General features: G+C 39.9%; 1 protein-coding gene across 1 annotated transcript in view; it reads left to right on the plus strand.

Moving 5' to 3' along the window:
- Window positions 1-22,906, plus strand: part of RNGTT (RNA guanylyltransferase and 5'-phosphatase) — a 400,609-nt gene that overhangs the window by 316,144 nt on the left and 61,559 nt on the right. The window contains exon 14 of the mRNA XM_074988850.1: window positions 22,309-22,375. Coding sequence (XP_074844951.1) covers window positions 22,309-22,375 — 67 coding nt within the window. The remainder of the gene's footprint in view (window positions 1-22,308; window positions 22,376-22,906) is intronic.

The raw sequence follows: 22,906 nt of genomic DNA on the forward strand, positions 1-22,906 counted from the left end.
ACTTCCTACTTTTGTATTTTATGATTGATTTCATAATTATCACAGCACACAATTGCTGAAAAAATTGCTTACTTTCTCATTTTTACCCTATAATTATAAAATAAATCAGTTTGAACATAAATGTTGTACTTACCTATCAGAGTATAGTATATTGAGCCGCATGAAAACAAGTCATTTTATGAAATTTTATTTTTATTGACTTTACCAGTACTTTCTATGTAGTCTTTTGTAGAACTTGGCAAACATGTGTGAGTTGGTGCCCCGAAAGACCTCTGTGCACCAGAGTATTCCTACCACTAGTTGAAAACCACTGATTTGGGAACTTATTGAACTGGTACAGTTCCATTTTTTCTTTAAAGTAACAGGAGTATTCAAAAAAAAAAAAAAGGATGTTAATGGCCACTTTTCCTGTTATTACTCCGGTTATCATCATAATCAACAATCATTGGTTCAGCCCTCGTTGGTGTCCAATGCGTCCCTCAGTACTTCCTTCCATCTTTTCATGTCCAGTGCAGAGTGGCTTTGGTCCAGAGCTGGTCTACAGAAACTGTCTACTATATCATCTACCATTCTGTGGGATTTGCCTCTCTTGTTCGAACCATCCATTATGCTGAATACCAGGCTCTTGATTTTTTCATTAGTCATTCATTCTGAGATATGCCCATAACTTCCATTGTATAACCTTCTGCAGTTGTATCTTCCTATATAATTCCTCATTGGTGACCTTCTGCATCCATCCTATTCTTAGGTTATTTCTATAACAACTCCTCTTGAATGCAAGTATCCTTCACTTCCAATCTTACATTATCATCCATGTCTTACATCCGCACAATGTGCTGCTGAATGCACACATTTTCTAAGATGCTCAGCTTCATTCCTAAGCTAATTGCATTGCTTTTCCAGATCTTATCCATGGTCTTCAAACTTGTTCTTGCTTTTGCTATTCTAGTCACTGTTTCCTTCTTACAGTCTAGATCATGCATTATGTTGCTCCCCAGATACGTGAATTTCTCTACATTCTCTAGTTCATTCTCAGCCACACTGATCTTCCTTCCTGTTTCCTTATCTCCACATACCATTGTTTTTGTTTTACCAGCGTTCATAATCAGTCCGTACCGCTTCCCTTCCTTGTTTAGCACCTGCACTGTTCTTGCAAGCTTCTTTTCATCTTCAATAATAACCATATCATCCATGAACTTCAAGTTGTTGATTCTCATCCCATGCACAAATATCTCTTCTACCTCTTCCTTGATCTTGTCCATCACTCTCTCTAGACGTGTGACGAAAATACTTGGTGATATCAGATCTCCTTGTCTTATACCTCTGCTCATTCTAAAACAACTTCCCAACTCTCCATACATTCTCTCCACTGCCTCCGCATTGTCGTTGATATCCTTCAACAACGGCATCAGTCTGCTATCCCCTCTGTATGACTCCAACACTGCCCAAGTCACTTTCTGATCTATACTGTCAAATGCCTTCTGAAAATTGATGAAGCAGTTGTAGATCTTATTGTTCGTTCTTCGAGCTTTCTGTATTATCAGTCTTAGTACCAATACCTGCTGTATGGTATGTCTATCTTTCCTGAATCCCACTTGCTTGTCCGCTAGAGGTTCTGCTCTCTGCAATCTCAAGCTGCGTCTACACTACAAGATAAAATCTATTTTATTAAAATCGATTTCTTAACTCTGGGTTTTATCCACTTGATTTTGAGCATCTTCACCTTCCCACATGTTCCCCACAAAATCAACTTACTGCTGCCACACACAAGTAGGTTAAATCAAGTGCTACTGCAGTGTATTGTGGGAACCTATCCCATAGTTCCCTGAGCCCCCTTGCATTCTGGCCCCACAAGTAGATAGGGTATATGAAGACATCTTCACACATTTCATGCCCTTCTTTCCCCTGCCATGTTAAGTATGTCTAAGAAGACACAGTTGCTATACTGAAACGTGAATGAATCATGCACAGTTGGAGCTCAGGGTGGCTAAGACAGTAGACTTTTGACAGCCACAAAAATCATGGCCATCCATGGAGGCCCTTTCAGGAACTTTGAATCTGGATTTAAGCTTCCTACAAAAGAAGACCCTTATGTTTGAGTAGACCCAGTTGCTCCATTAAAACTTGAATGATTCATGAAGGAATTACGGCTCGGGGCAGCTAAAAGACCCCAGACTACAGCCAAGTTTGGACTTGGAAAAGAACATAGTTTAAGACAAGAATATTCCCTGCTGCAAGCCTTACTTCTGCAACTATGGTAATTGTATAACTGATACATTGCCTTCATTGAAACATGTATGGCTCTGGCAGTTGAAAGACCCCCAGCTACTGTCAGCCTCTGAAAATCATGACCACCGACAGAGACATCCCCTGGGCAGCTAAAAGATCCCCGATTACAGCCAGCCCCCCAAAATTGTGACCCTCACCACAGACAAGCTGCCTGGCACCTTGCATAGCACATCCTTTTATTGGTTCGGGGTCAAGCCACATGATGCAGCTGGGCACAGGAATTTCCAGACTGTGTGGCATCTCCAGCGGGAGGGAAGGGGGAGTATATGTGGGGGTCAGGACAACATGTAAATGGTTGAAAAGAAGTTTCTCATAATACCAGACAAGCACAACCCCCACCCACAATCTAGCTGGCACATGGTACAGGGGGCAGCGGCTGGCGCCAGGCAGTGCAGGAAAAAAAGGCAGCTAGCAGAGGTATGCACAGAGCCACAGACCCCATAGCTGCGCTACTAGCAAAGAAAAAGAAGATTTTTCAGCCTTTCATGACCCTACAGCCGTGGGCTCCCAGGTGCCCAATTGTAATGGTCTTGCTGTTGCCTAAGTTCTCTGCGCCTGATACCAGTGGAGATATAAGAGGCCAGATGGGACATCTGTGGAGGCGTATATGGGACATCTGTGGAGGCTAATAAATTCAATTTAAAGACATGGTGCATCTTCAGTGGCCTTAATTTGCAATTTTAAATTCAAACTGAATGCTACACCGGTCAGGTTACTATGATTTTAGGATTTCGATAGTACGTTGATTTTAATGGTCCATTAATTCAGCTAATGGAATTTACAGTGAGGACAGGCAGTTGGAAAAATTGGTCTAACTGACTTAAGATTATTTTTATCTTGTAGTGTAGACCCAGCCTCAGTCTCTCCGTCAGTACCATCATCAACACCTTGCCTAGGTGACTTGTTAGGGCAATCATTCTGTACTCCAATGTGCTTTCTTTCTTGTGTATTGTCACTAGTATGGATCTTGTCTAGCTCTGCCATGAATCCTCTAGGTCTAGAGATTCCATGCTAGTCCCAGGCCTGAGTAAAGGAGGAGGGTTGGTCAGATGAGTGACGATGAGCTGATTGTGAAACAACAATATGAATGAAATCTGATGCCAGCGCAACTAATGGAAGGTGCTGGCTCAGATGTTATCCAGATAAACAAAGTCCATGGCACCAATCGAGCAATCGGGGCTGGGTTGATAAGTTGGCTACTGCAAGAAAATTACAGCTAACACATGTTATCAATTGGAATGTGGAACATCTGAACACTGTGGGCAGTTGGAAAGTTGGAGCTGCTTCAAAAGGAGGTGGAGAGATACTGATGCAATATACTTGGACTGGCGGAGATGTGTTGGATGGCATCAGGAGAGATGTGCAGTTGCAAAGTCGTTTGGTCAGGGAACAAAACAAAGCATGAGACCGGAGTCGATTTCCTTCTTAGCAAAAGAGCAAGATTGTTAGGATACAAACCGGTGAATGTAAGAATGGTGGTAGCAAGATTCGAAGCAAAACCATTCAACATCTCAGTTGTTCAGGTGTATGCACCCGCGTTGCACAGTATGGAGGAAAAAATCAAGCTATTCTATAAAGACTTAAAGATGCTGGGGGAGATATAGAAGAGAGATTTGTTTATCATCATTGGAGATTGGAACGTGAACGTTGGAACAGATAATGAAGGTTGGGAGAAAGTCATGTGAAGGTTTGGATATGGAGAAAGAAGTTAATGTGGCAAGCAACTAGCAGAGTTTGCTGTGGAGCATGAGATGGTGATCTGCAACACAAGATTCCAATAAAAGGGTTGTAGGAAGTGGACATGGTGATCGAATAACAAGAAATCCAAGAACATGATAGATATGATCTTGATATGAAGAAGATGGGTAACATCTGTACAGCCGTGCCGAACTTTCCAAGGATCAGATATAGACTCAGACCACAGTCCAGTGATCCCAAACATCAAGATGAAACTCAAGAGAAAGTGTAAGACACAGTTTAAGAAAAGAAGAGGCGTGGCAAGTCTAGGTGAGGAAGAAATGGGGAATTCATTGAGAGCATCACTCAAAGAGAAGATCAGGAATGCCGCCACAGAGAAAGATGTAGATCAGAGAATCGAAGGGATAGCCACGGTGGTAGAAGAGGCAATTGAGCAGACTGTTCTGGAAGAAGAGAAGATCAATAAGCAGTGGATTATGCAGGAAACACTGAAGTTGGTCCAAGAGAAGAGAGCATTGACAATAAAAGGGATGTTTCTGAGAGAGCAGAAAAGCAATATAGAGTGAAGTGCAATGATGTAAGGAATGCATCCAGAAAAGATAAGGCGAAACAGTTAGAGGAGCAGTGTGAAGATATAGGGGGGTATTACAGCAAGTATAAGACCAGGGAGGTATATAAAATGATTAGGAATATTAATAGAAAGTGGCAGCCAAAGCAGATGATGATGAAAGACGAAAACGACAGGGTGCTCGTGAATATAGAGAAGGTTTTGCAGCAATGGACAAGATATTGCATTGATCTGTACAAAGCCCAGTTGGACCCAAGTGTCTTAGAGGGACTGATTGAAGAACTAAAAGATGTCTCCGCTGAGCGTCGAGAGCGAGACCGATATTTTGTAGGACGACGTAGAAAGCGCAGTGAAATGACTAAAGAACAGCAAGAGCCCTGGAAATAAGATCACAGGAGAGATGATTAAATATGGTGGAGAAAGTATGATTCAGAAAATACACCAATTATATAATATTTCTCTGGTGCTTTATTTTTTTCTCATATTTTGTTAATTACTTCTCTTTCTTTATAACATTCAGTTACAGCTGTTTGGAGGAGTCCTCTGAACAGCATTCCCTCGCCAGAGTTAAAATAAGACCAGTCCTGCAGTTGCCTACATACAGATATAAGCAGTACCTGCTTGTCTTAAAGGGATTGTGAAGCAAACTTGCTGCCAGACCAGGGCTGCTCACTCAGCTGCTGTGTTTCAGCCCTCTAGCACAGCCTGCAGTGACTCAACACTCGAGTTTACTGTAGCAACTCAGCTGTGCTGACTCATCCCATAAGCAATATATGCAGTGACTCAGCCTTCAGGCATCCTCTAACAACCTGTCCCTGGTCAGGGTGTGTGTCAGATGATCCCACCAGACGCAAGTGTTTCATTGACTCCACCAGAACTGCAAGTTAATGTTTGCACCAGTGCTGTTCAGCCAGGAACCCTTCTGCTGCCTTACAGTGTTTAGGCTCCTGGTCCTTCCTGATGGTTCTTGGGCTGGTTCATCTTCCTGGCCCTGACCCAGCCTCTTCTGAGCCTTGTTCTAGCTTGCTTCATCCTTGTCTATGCCCTGTTCTGACCTATTCCACCCTGGCACCTGCCTCCATATCCTAGAACTAGCTCCAGATTGCTTTCTGCACCCTGGGACCAGGGAAATGAATTCTTTTCCCGTCCTTCCTTTTATCTCTCAAATGTCAATGATAATTAAAATGTATCTTAATCTAACCTACATCAGTTTAATTTCGCTTGAGTGATTTATGCTTCAATACAATGACGACTTACTGTGTGATAGTAAATTTTCTTAACCATAATAACAAAAGAGCAATGAAAGTCGCTTTTAGCTTCAAAGGAAGGAGTGTCTTATTTTATTTTTAAAATAGATAAGATACTTCTGTATCTGAATAATTTTAAATTTGATTTTGCTTCATTGGTGCCATGATAGACATATTAATTCAAGTAAATAGTCTTATATCCATAGTGTAGATTGAGTGATAATTCTTTGTCCTTATAGAACAATATTGCTCTTTATGTCTATCACGTGCAAATGTTTCCTTTAACAATGCTGAATGCGAAAACTTAAAACATGCTAGTCAGAAAAATTAAAATAATAACATCTGGTTAATTGACTGCATTGTTTAGCGAGAGAGAAAGAGAAACATATTAAATAAATGTTCTTCTTCTAGTGGTCCCCGTGGGTGCTCCACAATAGGTGTCGGGCTCTCCCAGAGCCGCAGATCGGAAATCTTCCAGCAGTTTCTCCTGGATCGCGCATGCACCGGTGCGCGCCGCCCCCTTGCGCGCCCCCAGCCGCGTGCGCGATCTGGTCCCCGCCAGTTCCTTCTCAACCGCCATCGGCTGCAGACGGAATCTACTCAGGCTAAGGCCAGAGTCAGATTAAATAGTGGTTTTTTTCTACATGTCATTTGTTGTTTTTGGTTATTTAAAAAAAAAAAAAAAGAGAGAAAGCAAAGACAAAGAGAATATCAGCAAAAAAAAAAAAAGAAAGAAATGAGAGGAGCGGAGAAGAGAAGAGCAGACGTGAAGGCCATTTAGGGGTGGAATGATCACTATTTGGGGTGGAAAGGCACGGATTAAGTGCTAAGTACCCTATTAACAGTAAAGGACTCACCGCAATGGACTTGGTGCTCAGCACGCTCTCGGGTCCACCTTTTGAACCATTAGCCACAGTTCCCATACGTCCCCTTACGATTAAAAAAAAACAAAAAAACAACAACCTTCCTCCTTGCAACTACGTCAGCCCGCAGGGTGAGTGAGCTCGCAGCAGTGATGGCAATGCCGCACTGCACAGTATTCTCAAAGGAGGCGGTAACCTTAAGGCTGCACCCAGCCTTTGTTCCAAAAGTCTCTTCGGAGTCCAATCTTAACGAGCCAATAGTTTTACCTGAAGCCGTGCATCTCCTGGATGTGAGGAGGGCGTTGGCCTTCTACATAGACAGAACTAAGTCCTTCTGGAAAACGGACAGGCTCCTAGTCTCTCTCGCTCCCAGGTCAAAAGGAGAAGGTCTCTCTTCACAGAGAATCTCTAAGCACATTGTGTCCTGTATAAAAATGTGTTACGAGTTTCAAAATGCTCCTTTGCTGGCCCCGCCCAGGGCTCACTCCACCAGGGCGGTGGCGGCGTCAACAGCCTTCTTCGAGGGCATCGCGTTAAAAGACATCTGTAGAGCGGCCACCTGGTCATCCTACGACCTTCGCCGAGCATTATGCCCTGCCTCGGGTATTCGAAGAGGATACCCATCAGTCAACAGCAGTCCTCTCGGGGGCAAGCTGCACATAAACCGATTACCCACCTCCTTACTTGGGTTACTGCTGGGTAGTCACCTATTGTGGAGCAACCACGGGGACCACTTGAAGAAGAAAGAGAAGTTACTCACCTGTAGTAACGATGGTTCTTCGAGATGTGTCCCCATGGGTGCTCCACCACCCACCCATCCTCCCCGCTTCGGATCTCTGTCTAGTGTTTTTCAGGAGAATCCGAGGCGGTTGGTCAAGGAACTGGCGGGGACCAGATCTCGCACGCGGCCGGGGGCGCGCAGGGGGGTGGCACATGCCGGCGCATGCACGATCCAGGAGAAACTGCTGGAAGATTTCCAATCTGCGGCGCCGGGCGAGCCCAACACCTATTGTGGAGCACCCACGGGGACACATCTCGAAGAACCATCGTTACTACAGGTGAGTAACTTCTCTTTATGGTTCCAAAATCAAGAACTTAAAAATAGGAAATGAAACTCCATCGCATGGAACCATATTGTGCCCCATTCATCTCATCATGGTGTTTGAATCTTTAAATCCATAACATAGACCTCTGCTAGTTGAGTCAATAGAGGAATGTGTAGTAGCAGCAGACTGTAGGATGACGAGTTTGATCACAGAGGCCCCATAGGGTTGTCACCCACTGTGCTGATCATACCACTGAGCTCACCTGCCTGCCCTCTGGGGTGCCTGACTACCCTTTGCTGCTGGGCCAGAAGCTCAAATCTCCTCCAGCCAAGGTTCAGAGCTGGGGTAACAACCCATCCAGCAGAGTAATGCAGGTGCTGAATCAGCTCAGCTCGGGGGAAGGCTCAGTTACAGGGTCTTGACATCATCCTGTAGCACTGCCCCTCTAAAGGGACCAAAATCCCTAAATAAATTCATCTTGATCTGCATAAAAATTTTACACAGAGAAAGCACATAGGTTTGCTCTCTTTATCAATGAAAGAGCTAGATACAAAGCTATGGCTCCCCCCAGGTAATAATTATTTACACTGGGAATGATAATACAGAAGTGTTTTTAATAAGTGTAAAAAGTGGGATTTACATGATTGCAAGTGAAAACAGACAGATCAAAGCAAATTACTAAAGCAAAATAAATGAATACACCAACTAATCCTAATGCCTAACAGGTAGTTCCAGATCATGATTCTCACCCTAGTCCTTATCCAGTTAAAATCATTCAAAAGAAAGCTAATCTTTTCTGTGGCCTGAATCTAACAGCTTCTTGTGTCCTTAGAGGTCTTTGTTTTCAGGTTTCTTCATGTGTATATTCTTAGGGCCAGTGAAGCAGTTGCAAAAGCCAGACCATTGAAGAAGACCATCGATAGCTTCCTGTTCCTTAAATAAAATAAAATTTCCCCAGGGCAGGAACCCTTGAACTTTCCCCATCCCAGTGTAAAATTACCAACTTGAAGATGGATTCCAGCATCAGGTGGCATTACGTTTTTGTGTGACCAACTAGTTTGGGGCTGACAGATTGTTGTCTTGAGCAAAGGGCCGTTAAGCACTTCAGGTGCCAATAATGGCTCTCACTAGAAATGCTAGATTAATAAATAGGTTTCTAACGTCACATACAAGAATGAAACATGCATGCAAATAGAATATACACATTCAGGAAATCACAGGACCTTGAATAATAGGTTACTTGACCTGATTTACATAAAACATGTTCATATTCAAAAACATATTTCTATAAAAGTATGGGTGCAAAATGTCACACATTCCTCTTCTTTCCTTTCCCCCTCCCTGATCCCCTGCCAAATTTATACATATTTCAATTTAAAGGATTATGGCCAAAGAGTCTCAAATTCAGTTTTGCAATCAGGTTGATAACTATTTGTCAGAAAGTTTGTATATTCAGATCACCATGTTTAAGTGCATGAAACTTAGCTGAAGTAATGGGTATTTATACCCTTTTAATTAACGGATGAATTATGTCTCTGATGTTTAAAATAAAGGGTGTGAGATGTTTTATTTTGTAATATCTTAAATTAATTGGCATAAGCAGTATATCTAAAAAGGTAGATTATGCAAATCAGTAATAGTCCCGTGAAGGGGGTTTAGTCATTAGAAAATAAAGATATATTGAATAATCTTATTAATTAATTTTTAGTAGGGTTTTGGCTTTTTTGTTTTGTTGTGTTTTGTTTTGTGCCAAATATAACATCACAGTGCAAAATGTCATGAAAAACAAATAGCTTGCACTACAAGTGATGTCTTGAGAATACACTGCAAGAGAAAACTTGTTTTATCGTTCATTTTGATAACTGATAACTTAATTTCAGTTGTACAAATCATCTCAGAAATAGATAAAAGGAAAGAGCAGGTCATCCTGATGCCAGTTAAATCATTAGTTGGTAGACTGGGTCTGGAAATGCCTAACTTTCAGTCTGATGTAGTCATCGTAATTGCTCTTTTTAAACCTGTGCCCTGTGTAATAATTCAGTAAATTGAAAGATGTTTTCTCCCTATAGTAATAGCAATTTTCATGAACAATTGTGTTTTTTTCCTTGCAGTTTATAGGGAAAACTTAACAACTTGGGTTTGTTTGTTTGTTTTTGTTTTTCTTTTGCAACTTGCTTATTGCCCATGGCCCAGCTTCTTTGCCTTTTTCAAGTGTCTGTCAATAAATGGTTTTATTATAAATAAAACGCATAAAACTGGTGTGCGGAGTGGGGGTCCTAGGAGAATTGATGGAAAGGTTTGTGTAGCAATTGGTCAGTACTATATTTTTTATACTTTTATTCTGATCAAACTTTCATTTGATATTTAGCTTCATTGTTAATTAGCTATATACTGTCATTTAAATTTTAAATGCTTTGATCTGTTTTATTTACTTTGCTTTTGCGACTTTTACCCATACTAAAAGTGAATTATATTGAAAGCAGTTCCCATACTTGTTTTTCATTTTGCTCAGGAATATAGGATTACAAGAAGAAATTGGACTTTGTTCCCAAATACTTTTATAACTAGTAATCTCCACCTCTGTTTGAGGTTATTGCAGAAATTTTGGCTACAGATCACAATAATCATAGAAATATAGCCCACAGTTCTCTGAGCACCAGCCGTTACAGGTGCAGCACCACACACGTCAGGCGGACCAGAGCTTTTGTGTGAATGTAGCTATCATTTACTGTTCTGTCCTGGAGCCCAGAATTGCTGTCAAAGGGCGTGGCTGGAGTGTAGGAATTGCCATAATTGCACCCAGGATCCATGTATTTTAGTGACCTGTCCCTGACAGTGGCCAATCCCACATATTTCAGAGGAAGCTAAAGGAAACCCCATATGGACAGTGCAGGATAATTTCCACTTTATGATCTGCCCCCCTGCCATTCAGTCCTAAATACCAAAGAAGTTGGTTCAAACCTCAAGGTGTAAGGTTTTGTATCTCTGCCAACAGTTTTATTTAAGTATTAACCCTTAATACTTGGATACTTTTGTTATCTATTTAAGTATCCAATCTCATTAAATAAATATCCCTAGCAAGCCTGGCTCTTTCAGACAGTACAACAAACGAGTGATGGCATATTGATTGTTACTATCTTCACTAAAACCAGATTTTGGCTGGTTTGTGATTAACCCATTTCCCAGCCTGTTTGAAGGAAGATTTGACAAGTGGGCCTGTTTCTCCAAGATAACATTAATATATCGGGGTCACTATTGTTCAACCCATAAAATTGCTGTATTATTCAGAGAAGTTAGGACCATTTGTTAGAATTAGAGGCTTCTCTTTTTTTATCATCCACATTTTGAGGTCAGCCTTTTTACAGCTTATCTTTCCAGTTGTGTTTTTTCTGACGTTTAAGTATGATATTTTCAAGACCTTATTGCGTTTGCTAACTGGGCCTACACTGTACACACCGTAAAGTAGATGTATTTTCTCAACCATGTTAAACTTACTATAGCCCTTCATATACCTTTCTAATCCTTCATTAACATTGCACAAATCCCATTCTTTTCTATCTCTGTCAGTGATTTTTTTTCAGGCCCCTATTATTTCTTGCCATCTGTCTCTGAACCCCATCTAATTCCACAATATCTTCTGTTTGAGAGGCAGTGACCAATACTGTGCATAGTATTCCAGATAACTACATAACATTGATTAATATAATTACATTATAACTCTCTATATGGTTCATCCTAATCCTTATACAAGCTCAACAAGAAGTCCTTGTTGCTCCAAAATATCTGTTGGTCTATAAGGTGCCACAGGACTTCCTGTTTTTGAAGATCCAGACTAACACGGCTACCTCTCTGATACTTACACAAGCTGACATCTTTTTGTTTGGACCTCTGTGCTATTTGTATTGAGTCTGTTCTGGTAGGGCTGTAGATTTGAAGAAGTGGGTCTATCCCATGAAAGCTCATCAACGAATAAATTATTTTGTTAGTCTTTAAAGTGCTACATGTCTGCTTTTTTGTTTTGATAAAATACAGACTAACACAGCTATCTCTTTGTTTTATTACTATATTGTAGTAACTATTACTTAGTGCCCCAAGCACTTTTCATTCTTACGTTAACTCTTGATTTAAAACTCAGTTGAGAATAGCTTCTCATAATGTGCATAACCTCGCCCCTTTTGCTTTACAAATATTAATATGTTGAGCCTGATGACATCTTCCATGACTTTGGTAAGTTTTTTTGCAAGTGTTTTACAAGTGGAGGAATGGGCACTGAGTTGTTGCATTTGTCTTATGTCATATAAGAAATGTGAGAAGACTGATAATAGTCCCAATGTCTTCTGACTCCTAGCCCTGTCTTTTAACAAGATCATCTTTACAGAGAGAGAAAAATGAGTGAAGGAAAATTAATACAATAAACTTCCATATCCATCATTGTATCATCCAGAACTCTAAAATAACTGGCATTTTAACCACAAGTAAATTTTAGTTATGTTTTCCATAAGTACAATATCGTGTGAGTAAATACAAATAAATACAGCAAATAGTGTAAGTTTACAGTGTACAGTACTACTGTTGTTGGTACATTATTGTTTATTTCTTAATATTTAATCTTGTTTTCCTATAGTGTTACGAGAAATATTGTTTTCTCACAATTTCTGGCTTTCCAATTCTCATTTGTATCGGTGTGTCTTATAGTTACAAATACCAGCACGAAGCATAGTAGACTTAGTCAATGCTGCTGCGTCTACACTAGAGTTTTGTTGACAAAACTGGGATTTCTTCTACAAAACTTGCAGAGCTTCTACCCACAAAATGTGTTTTGTTGACAGTCTGTCCGCACTTCCGCCGACAGGGTTTTGCCTCTGTGTGACTGTAGTGAAGATGTAGCCTGAAAAGTGTCCTTTCAGGGATTAGTTACTTCCTGGATCCCTATTGTTGATAGCCGCTGACATGTTGTGAGTTGGTACTGAGATTCATGTGGGTGAATGGCAGACTTTAACTACCATGCAAGCAGTTCTTCTATGAAGGATAATTAAAACATAATGTCCCAGTCTACAGTAGCCAAAAACTTTGAAATGGCCATGCATGTGGGCGGCCGCGGCACTTCAAAAGTGACGCGGCTCATCCAGATGGGGCTCCTTTTCGAAAGGACCTCGGCTACTTCAAAGTCCCCTGATTCCTATGAGCAGATAGGAATAAGGGGACTTTGAAGTAGCCGGGGTCCTTTCGAAAAGGAGCCCCGTCTGGACGAGCTGTGCGGCAGCGAACTGCGTCAATTTCGAAGTGCCGTGGCCGCCCGCATGCTAATGAGGTGCTGAATATGTATTTCAGTGCTTCATTAGTAAACTTCAAAATGGCCATTTGCATGGCAATTTCGAAGTTTTTGACTAGTGTAGACATAGCCAATACTGTTTTCCTGAGTTGTGTGTGGTTGAAGTACAACAACATTATGTTTAATTTAGCTATAATAATATACATTACAGGAACATTATGAGCATGAGGATGTCAGGAGAAGCTTATCCACTTCTAGAACAAGTTGCCCTACCCACTGCTATTCTTTTCTATGAAATATTTTAATAGAGCTATACCTTACAGGCCAGAGAACCTCACTTAATGGGGCCAACAGCCACTTTGGGCCTGGGGCAAGGTGGAGGAGGCCCAGCTCTGCGCCCCATAGGGGGCAGGGTCAAGGGCAGAAGAGGCAGGACCTACGGAAGTCGGACCATGGTATTTCCCCCTCCTTCCTTCTCCCCACCGACTTCCCTTACAGCTGCATGAAGAAGTGCTGCCACAGTGTTTCAAAGAGGCCCAGAGCTCCAGAACCCTTTGAAATGCTGGGACCCAGACCAACTGCCAGTCACTGCCTGGTTGGCTGCCTTGACCTCACCCACCCAGTCCTATAGCTTCAGGCTGTGTTACAGAGTCTTCAAATCTTGATTTTCAAATCTTCCAATTAGAGAGAATCCGCTATTTGCTCCAGTTCAAACCAGCAAGAAACCTGTGCCACACAAGGCAGAAGAAGGCCAAAAAAACCGCAAAGATCTCTGTCAGTCTGACTTGGAGGTACAATAGAACCCCAAGATATGCACATTTGAGTTGCACATATATCTCAGGTTAACACTCCTCTGAATGGCAGCAAACTGGTGCGGGCTCCGGGCTGCTTGCCACTCAGAGGAGCGGGGAACTGACCAGCAGTTTCCCCGCTCCTGTCAAGGGTGTGAGCCAAGAGCCCGATTCTCACAGCTCTGACAGAAGTGGTTTCCCTGCTCCTGTCGGGCAGCAGGAGTCAGGCTGCCACCCCTGACAGGAGCGGCAGCTGCTCCTGTCAGAGGCAGCAGCCAAGAGTCAGGAGCAGGGGAACCTCTCCTGTCTGGGGTGGCAGCCTCCTCGCTCCTGTCAGGGGTGGCGAGAGTCAGGCTGACACCCCTGACAGGAACAGTTTCCCAGCTCTTGTTGGGGCGGAAACCTGTCTGTCTTGGCTGCCACCACTGACGGGAGCAGGGAAACTGACCAGCACAATTTCACTCCAAATAGATGAAACAGTTACATGCTGAATGCATGGGTAAGACCCACCAGCCATGCTTCTGGGGAAGAATTTTCTTTAGCAATTTAGGGCCCATCTCTGCAAGCTGAAAATATTTGCCAATAACAGTGGCAAATGTAAATTGATAAGTCCCCAGCTTCTGCAAATACATGTAAAAGTCCTGAATAGCACAACTTTACACTACTGACTTCCTTCCTATTCCCCTTACTGGTTTTCAGGGTTTTCAAGGTCATCCAGATCTTCCTGTATGATAGTCTAGTCCTCGCCTGTACCTTCCAATTTTGTGTCACCTGTAGATATTATTAGCACATTCCTAATGTTTGTGCCAAAGGCATTAATGAAAATATTAAGTAAGATTGGTGCCCAGATTGATCCTTTACTAGTAACCTCCCTCCAGTCTGAGAGTTCCCTTTTCAGCATGACCTATTGTAATTTCCCTTTTAACCAGGTCCTCACTCATCTTTTAGTTCTTATATTAATCCCCATTTTCTCCAATTTAATAATTTCCCATGTGGAATTGGTATCCAATGCATCGCTGACATCCTGGTAGATCAGATGATGTGTGTTTCCTTTGTCTGGAAAATCAATGATCTTCATGAAGAAAGAGATCAGGTTGTTCTGACGCAATTTACCCTTTGCAAAGCCATTTTATATTTTATTTTCATTGCTGTTTACCTGTCCTTAGCTTCTCCCTCTTTCAAAATTTTGTTCTTAAACCTTCCATACAAACAAGATCAAAGTAACAGGACTGTAGTTTCCCAGATTACATTTTAATATAGATATTATATTTGCAGTTCTCCAGTCATAGGGTATGATCCCTAAATTAACAGATCCATTAAAATAACAATTGAATTGATGATGTATAAGGCAAAAGAGAATACATAATACTGTTAAGTTAGATCAATGTAGGCAGTACTGTATATATAAGAACGGCCATACTGGGTCAGACCAAAGGTCCATCCAGCCCAGTATCCCGTCTGCCGACAGTGGCCAATGCCAGGTGCCCCAGAGAAGGAGAACAGAAGACAATGATCAAGTGATTTATCTCCTGCCATCCATCTCCTGCCCTTGTACCGAAGGCTAGGGCACCATACTTTACCTCTGGCTAATAGCCATTTATGGACCCAACCTGCAAAAATTTATCAAGCTCTTTTTTAAACCCTAATAGAGTCCTGGCCTTCACAGCCTCCTCCGGCAAGGAGTTCCACAGGTTGACTGTGCGCTGTGTGAAGAAAAATTTCCTTTTATTAGTTTTGAACCTACTACCCATCAATTTCATTTGGTGTCCCCTAGTTCTTGTATTATGGGAAAAGGTAAATAATTTTTCTATATTCACTTTCTCCACACCATTCATGATTTTAATATACCTCTATCATATCGCCCCTCAATCGCCTCTTTTCCAAACTGAAAAGTCCCAGTCTCTCTAGCCTCTCCCCATATGGGACCCGTTCCAAGCCCCTAATCATCTTAGTCGCCCTTTTCTGAACCTTTTCTAATGCCAATATATCTTTTTTGAGGTGAGGAGACCACATCTGCACACAGTACTCAAGATGTGGGCGTACCATAGTTTTATATAGGGGAAGTATATCTTTTGTCGTATTATCTATCCCTTTTTTAATAATTCCCAACATCCTATTTGCTTTACTAACTGCCGCTGCACACTGCGTGGATGTCTTCAGAGAACTATCCACTATAACTCCAAGATCCCTTTCCTGATCTGTCGTAGCTAAATTTGACCCCATCATGTTGTACGTGTAATTTGGGTTATTTTTTCCAATGTGCGTTACCTTACACTTATCCACATTAAATTTCATTTGCCATTTTGCTGCCCAATCACTCAGTTTGCTGAGATCTTTTTGTAGTTCTTCACAATCCTTTTTGGTTTTGACTGTTCTGAACAACTTGGTGTCATCTGCAAACTTTGCCACCTCACTGCTTACCTCATTTTCTAGATCATTGATGAACAAGTTGAACAGGATTGGTCCCAGGACTGACCCCTGGGGAACACCACTAGTTACCCCCCCTCCATTGTGAAAATTTACCATTTATTCCAACCCTTTTTGTTTTCTGTCTTTTAACCAATTCCCGATCCATGAAAGGATCTTTCCTCCTATCCCATGACCGCCTAATTTACATAAAAGCCTTTGGTGTGGGACCATGTCAAAGGCTTTCTGGAAATCTAGGTATATTATGTCCACTGGGTGCCCCTTGTCCGCATGTTTATTAACCCCTTCAAAGAATTCTAATAGATTAGTTAGACACGACTTCCCTCTGCAGAAACCATGCTGACTTTTGCCCAACAATTCATGCTCTTCTACATGCCTTGCAATTTTATTCTTTACTATTGTTTCTACTAATTTGCCTGGTACTGGTGTTAGACTTATCGGTCTATAATTGCCAGGGTCTCCTCTGGAGCCTTTTTTAAATATTGGCGTTATATTGGCCGTCTTCCAGTCATTGGGTACCCAAGCGGATTTAAAGGATAGGTTACAAACCACTGTTAATAACTCCGCAATTTCACATTTGAGTTCTTTCAGAACCCTTGGGTGAATACCGTCTGGTCCTGGAGACTTGTTACTATTCAGCTTACTGTATATATATTTGTGCAGGTAAATTACCCATTTTCTCAAGGAGAATAGATGTGTGTTCTAATCAGGCACCATTTTGCAGTTACTGTTCTGACAGCTGTGTTCTCAAGTTTTAATGTTTAAATGTGAAGGTAGCTCTCAAATTCTCTATTGATTTTCTGCAGAGATTGTGCTGTGGCACTGCTACTATGATAATTCATTCAGTTCCATTGATTTTTAAGAGGATATATAGTACAGAAAATAATGTAGTAGTGGTCTCTGGCTGGTATCTGGTATAGGTATCAAATGCTACTGAAGATGATTTGAGGATGGAATTGTGCAGCTGTGAAATTAGAAAGGAAACTGCAAAGCAAACTTTTAAAAGGGATGTATTGGAGTGGAGATCATGATAGCCATATTTGTCAAAGGATGCAGTTGTAATTCGTTATCAGAGGCAAATGTTAATCAGTTGATTGGTTGATTAGTTGTGACATTTAGGAGGGGGGCTATGAATATTGAGCCATATATGGTATAAAATGCAGATATTCAAAGGGGTAAAAATGAATTGTCTTGAAGAAGAGCTGGAAGTAAGGAAATATAATTCCGAGTTTTATAATAGGCTAGCAAAGTACATGTTGGGAATAATTTAGGGCTCACTTGTGTGCAGTTCTGAGAGAAGAAAAAGAAAAGGAAGGCCAAAGAAGCAAATTCATGTATCTTCCAAATAACTAACAATTGACTTGGAATTTAGTGTTTTTAAAGAAAATCAGCAGAGCCTTTGCAGTAAGATATTATTTGAACTAAAAGACCCTTCAAGTGTTACAATATTAAATATTACAGTAGTATATGCTGTTCAATATTGCTGCGACATTAAATTGTCCAGTATAGGAGAGATTCATAAGCCTGCAAATTTGGTGGGTGAGTAGAAAGTTTTCTGCATTCCTAGTCATTGCTTCATCTGCTGGTAGTCACACTTCAGAGTTTGCAGCGAGGAAGACATTTTTTTCAGTGTCACCTCTTTTGTATTCCTTTTGTACAGTATTCACTGTATCAGTAGGCAGAGAGAGAAATTATGATAGAGTCTTCTGGGATTAATGAGGAGGAAGGGAGTTTAAATGGGAGTAAACCCATATTTGTCTTCTCCTCCTCTTGCATCTTGTGATGTCTCCACTTCCTCTTCTTTCAATTATGTGTTCGTATTCTCTGCGGTGTCCTTTCTTCCTCTCAGTCTCTTCTCAGTGCTGCCTTCTCTTCCCAGCTCTCTGCACTGCTTTCCAATTTTATTTAAGTAACAGATGCACAGGATGAGAAGCAAAATAGATTCAGCTCAATAGCATCTGGAATAGTAATCATTAGTGGTGGATGAAAAACACTGCAGTCCTTCTAATTTCCAGATTCTTGAGACTCAAAGCAGAAACCCACTTCTGCTGAAGAGTATTTCATTCACTATGATCAATGTTGACATGCCACAGATACCTATCATTCTGTACATACTAATAGCAGAATTCCTCTCTATCAGGCATCATGGTTTATCCCTAGTTACCACTGATGCTTTTATTTAATGTTTGTGATGCTTATGTGCTGATCAGGTAACGTTAAGTTTGCAGATCAAAGTTGTATAAATTTTGGCTTGTATGTCAGATAGCTTGGATGAAAAATAAGACCTATAAAACAATTGGGTGATTTTTGTTTTTTGTTTTTTGTCATCAACAGACATGCTCAGTAGATGAAAACCAACCAGGAAGTAGTTTCACAAATAAATCACAAAATGCTAGTTGGCATAACAGCTTTGTCAGGCTAAAGGAGATATAAATGTTCTTGACCTGATTATTGCAAGTAAATCGAATGATAACATTGTGAAATTGTGTGGATTCTAAAATTGTACTTTTCCTTCAGTGCCCTCGTGTGTGCATGTGTGTGTGCTCTGTAGGTATGCAAAAGATTCCCTTTTCACTAAGACTAAGCATGGTATCAGTTTACAGTATCGGATCTCCGTATCTTCTGTTTGAAGAGATTCTACCTATGTGGGCTCTATTTAACTATTCTGTAATACATATCACTGCACTTCTTGTAGAGTGGGTATGATGTTTGTGTACACATGCTCAAGTGCTCATTTTACAAGATAAATGGTCATGTTTTAGCTTACATAAAGATCTCTATTCCCACTTAAAAATCTCTTCCAATGGTGAACCAGTGGTTATAAAAATTAGACCAAAGTCAGAATTTTGAGAGAAGGACCGAAATTTAAATCTTTCAGTTTAAGCTGCTGTCTGTAAATGTGCAGGTTACATTATACACTAAGAGAATGGTTAGTGTGGTATCCTAGGGATTTTTGCTTTTTGTGTCCGGATATAACACATAAGGCAAACCACCACTTGAAATGATTGTTCTGTTTGGTTATATTCATCTTTTCTTCTGCTATGACATCTAAAAAGATGTAGCATCCAGTAATAACTTATATACTGCTTGTTTGGAATACGTGATGTGTCTAGATGTTGAAGAGTGTACTAATATAATATTGGAGAGGAAGAAAGGCATTGTAACATTTTAACAGAATTAAAACCTTGTACGGTAATTTGCTTAGGACAAATGTAGATATTTTAACAGTCGCTTCGTGTTAGCACTGAAATCTGTCAAAAATAAACAGATGCTGTATGAAATTAACCTTGTTCTTTATTTGGTTTGATGCAATAGAAGCAGAAATACAAAGTAATACACATTCGAAAACATACTCTCAACTATTTATATAAATGTGGGCTCTAAATTAGTTTTTACCACTCAAGAAAGAAATTTTGGAGTCAGTGTCGCTATTTTTCTGCAAACATCCACTCAGTGTGCAGTGGCAGTCAAATAAGTGAATAGAATGTGGGGTATCCTTAAGAAAGGGATATATAATAATACAGAAATATGTTGCCTCATTATAAATTCATGAATACACTCAAATACTGCTTGCACAAGTATTCGTCTCATCTGAAAATAAATATATTAGAATTAGAAAAAGGTTCAGATACAGGCAACAAAAATTATTAAGGATACAGAACGGCTTTTGTATGAGGAGAGATTAATAAGACTGTGACTTTTCAGCTTAGAAAAGAGGCATACAAATAGCCATGCTGGGTCATACTAAAGGTCCATCTAGCCCCATATCCTGTCTTCCAGTAGTGGCCGGTGCCAGATGCCCTAGAAGGAGAGAACAGAACAGGTAATATCAAGTATCCCCTCTCCTATCATCCATTTCCAGCCTCTAACAAAAAGATGCTAGGGACACCATTCCTACCCATCATGGCTAATTGCCCTTGGTGGACCTAACCTCCATGGATTTATCTTGTTCTTTTTTGAACCCTGTTAATGTCCTTGTCTTCACAACATCCTCTAGCAAGGAGTTCCACAGGCCTACTGTGTGCTGCTTGAAGTAAAACTACCTTTTGTTAGTTTTAGACCTGCTATCCATTAATTTCATTTGGTGACCCCTAGTTCTTGTGTTATGGGAACAAAGAAATAACTTTTTCTTATTCACTACTTCCATACCAGTCATGATTTTGTAGACCTCTTTAATATCCCTGCCTTGTCCTCGTTTTTTGTAAACTGAAAAGCCCCAGTCTTTTTTATTTCTCTTCATATGGCACCTGTTCCAAACCCTTATCATTTTTGTTGCCCTTTTCTGAACCTTTTACAATGCCATTATATACTTTTTGAGGTGAGCTGACCACATCTGTATGCAGTATTCAAGATGTGGGCATATCATGTGTTGATTTAGAGGCAATAAGATGTTCTCGGTCTTATTCTCTATCCCTTTTTAATTACTCCTAATATTCAGCTTGCTTTTTTTTCCCCCCTTTTTCAGTGAGGGAGAAGTGAAACAAACTTTCTTTTCCCTAACAAATTATTTTAGAACTCAGGACTAACTGCAGTAGAATATTAACGTGTGTACAGTATTACACTGATTTTTCAAATTTAACTACAGAATGTTTTTGTTTCTTCATAACTTTGATTTGTGTACTTGACAAAGAAAATGCATAAGGAATTTTTAAAAAATCAAAAGGAGAAATAAGATCTTCAATATAATGGTCATTTACTTTACATTTAATACAATTAAATAAAATTGGAGATTAAAATGTTAGGACATGATTTATTTCTTTTTTGTTATAACTGAAGTTATATTGCTTCACTAATATTAATCCACTAAATCAAATGCTTCTAAAATATCTACAGAACCAGTATACCATTCCCTGGGCAAAAACTTCTTATTTACAAGATTAAACAAAGAGGTGTTTGTTGATTTTTTTTTTTTCCATCTACTGGCAATTGATTCTGAATTAAGGCAATACGAGAATATAGATAAAAAACTGATAGGGAGGGAAACTCTTTTCAAGCAAAATAACAAATATTGGTGCAGGGGTAATGAGACAGTAATTCTGTATTGTCAGTCTCAATAACGGAGGCATATGCATGCAACATATTTTACAGATGTCGGAACAAAGCAATCTTGGTAAAATAAAGGTATATAAATAGGGCTATTTAAGTATTGTAGATAGGTCAGTTTATTCCAACAAGTCTTTTACTACACTGGCTTGTATTGCATCTTTCTTTGTAAAGGTCAGTCGTGAGCGTCTATAGATGTTCACTTGTGCCAGTGGAAAGAATCCTAAAGATTAACACTAGCAGTACTTACACATTTCTGGTGTGGAGAAAACATCTGTTTAACATAGAATCATAGATGGAAAGGGTTGGAAGAGATCTCGGGAATCATCTAGTTCAACCCCTTGCTCCAAATAGGACCATCACTAAGTAAATCATTTCAGGCAAGGCTTTGTAAAGCCTGACCTTAAAAATCTCTAAGAACAGAGATTTCAGGGGTATACAAGCTTTTCAGACCCACTTTCGCCTATTTCTGACTATACCTTTGGTGGAGTAGTATCGCTTAAAAAGTTACAAAACAGAATCTCTTAAAATGATTTTGAGTTAAGTTTGGTACGTTAATTTATTTGTTAAGACATCACATGATGTAGCAGAGATTCACTTTTTCTGTTATTTCATTGTGATAAGCCACTTCAGTTCATTTTAGTTCTATCACTTCATATAGTAGTATATTTGCATGTCTGACACTTCCTTAAATCTGTTAGTCTGCCGATTTTGAGGGTGAATTTGTTGTTGTTGTTTGAAAGCTGCAATTTTGCTGGTTCTCTTACTTTAAAGATCTGTACTAGATGGAAATGATGCATGCCCTGCCACTCTTACATTGGGCTGGGCAGCAAAGGTACTGTGAAATGACTTTAGTGGAGCACTTCTTACAAAAGAAATATAAATTACAAACTGACTATATGGGTCTCAATCCTTAATGTGTGTCCTTTTTCTTTAATTTATCCTACAAATGCATCTTCTATTTTATCTCATTTTCAGTAGTAATTCTGTGCTATCACAATAAAGATGGTTACAGTGACATGTTTGATTACACTCAAGTCTTTAAATGATGTTTTCTTTTTTAGATTACTTACCCAGAATGTTGGCCTTCTTTATGTTGGAAGTTTTGACAGACCTTTTGCACAAATTAAGGTATGATCACCAATTTGTTTGATTTGCTTGGAAGTTATTAAACTCTTGTATGATTAAAATTTTGATATTTCAAAATATTTTTGAAGGAATCTATATAATTTCAAGCAAAATAAATGGAAAATAATGTAGTTGCCATGTTGTAGGGGTTTATTGTTTTGTTTTCTGGGGTTATTTCCAATGTATTTAGCTTATCAAAGAAGTTCAGTGTTTTCTAGCATCACGTTTTGATTTATTTTGATTGTGGGTTAATTACCAGAGACAAAATATTCATTTTTTAAATTACGTGTCAGTGATATTTCAAAACAATCCCACCTTCTGAACCTCTTAATCTTTCATGTCATTTTTGATATGGAAGACATTACAGTGGAAAGCACAGATTATTTCCACACTATTATAACAGATTGTACAGTTGCTGAAAAGTCTTTTATGACTTAATGACGATATTTATCAACTGAACTCTGGTTTTACTGCTTCTAGTTGCTATTTCCAAGGATTATTGCTGTGTCCCTTCAGAATAAAAGATTATTTTAT

This window comes from Carettochelys insculpta, chromosome 3 (genome assembly GCF_033958435.1).
Source record: "Carettochelys insculpta isolate YL-2023 chromosome 3, ASM3395843v1, whole genome shotgun sequence".
Classification (NCBI taxonomy): Eukaryota; Metazoa; Chordata; order Testudines; family Carettochelyidae; genus Carettochelys; species Carettochelys insculpta.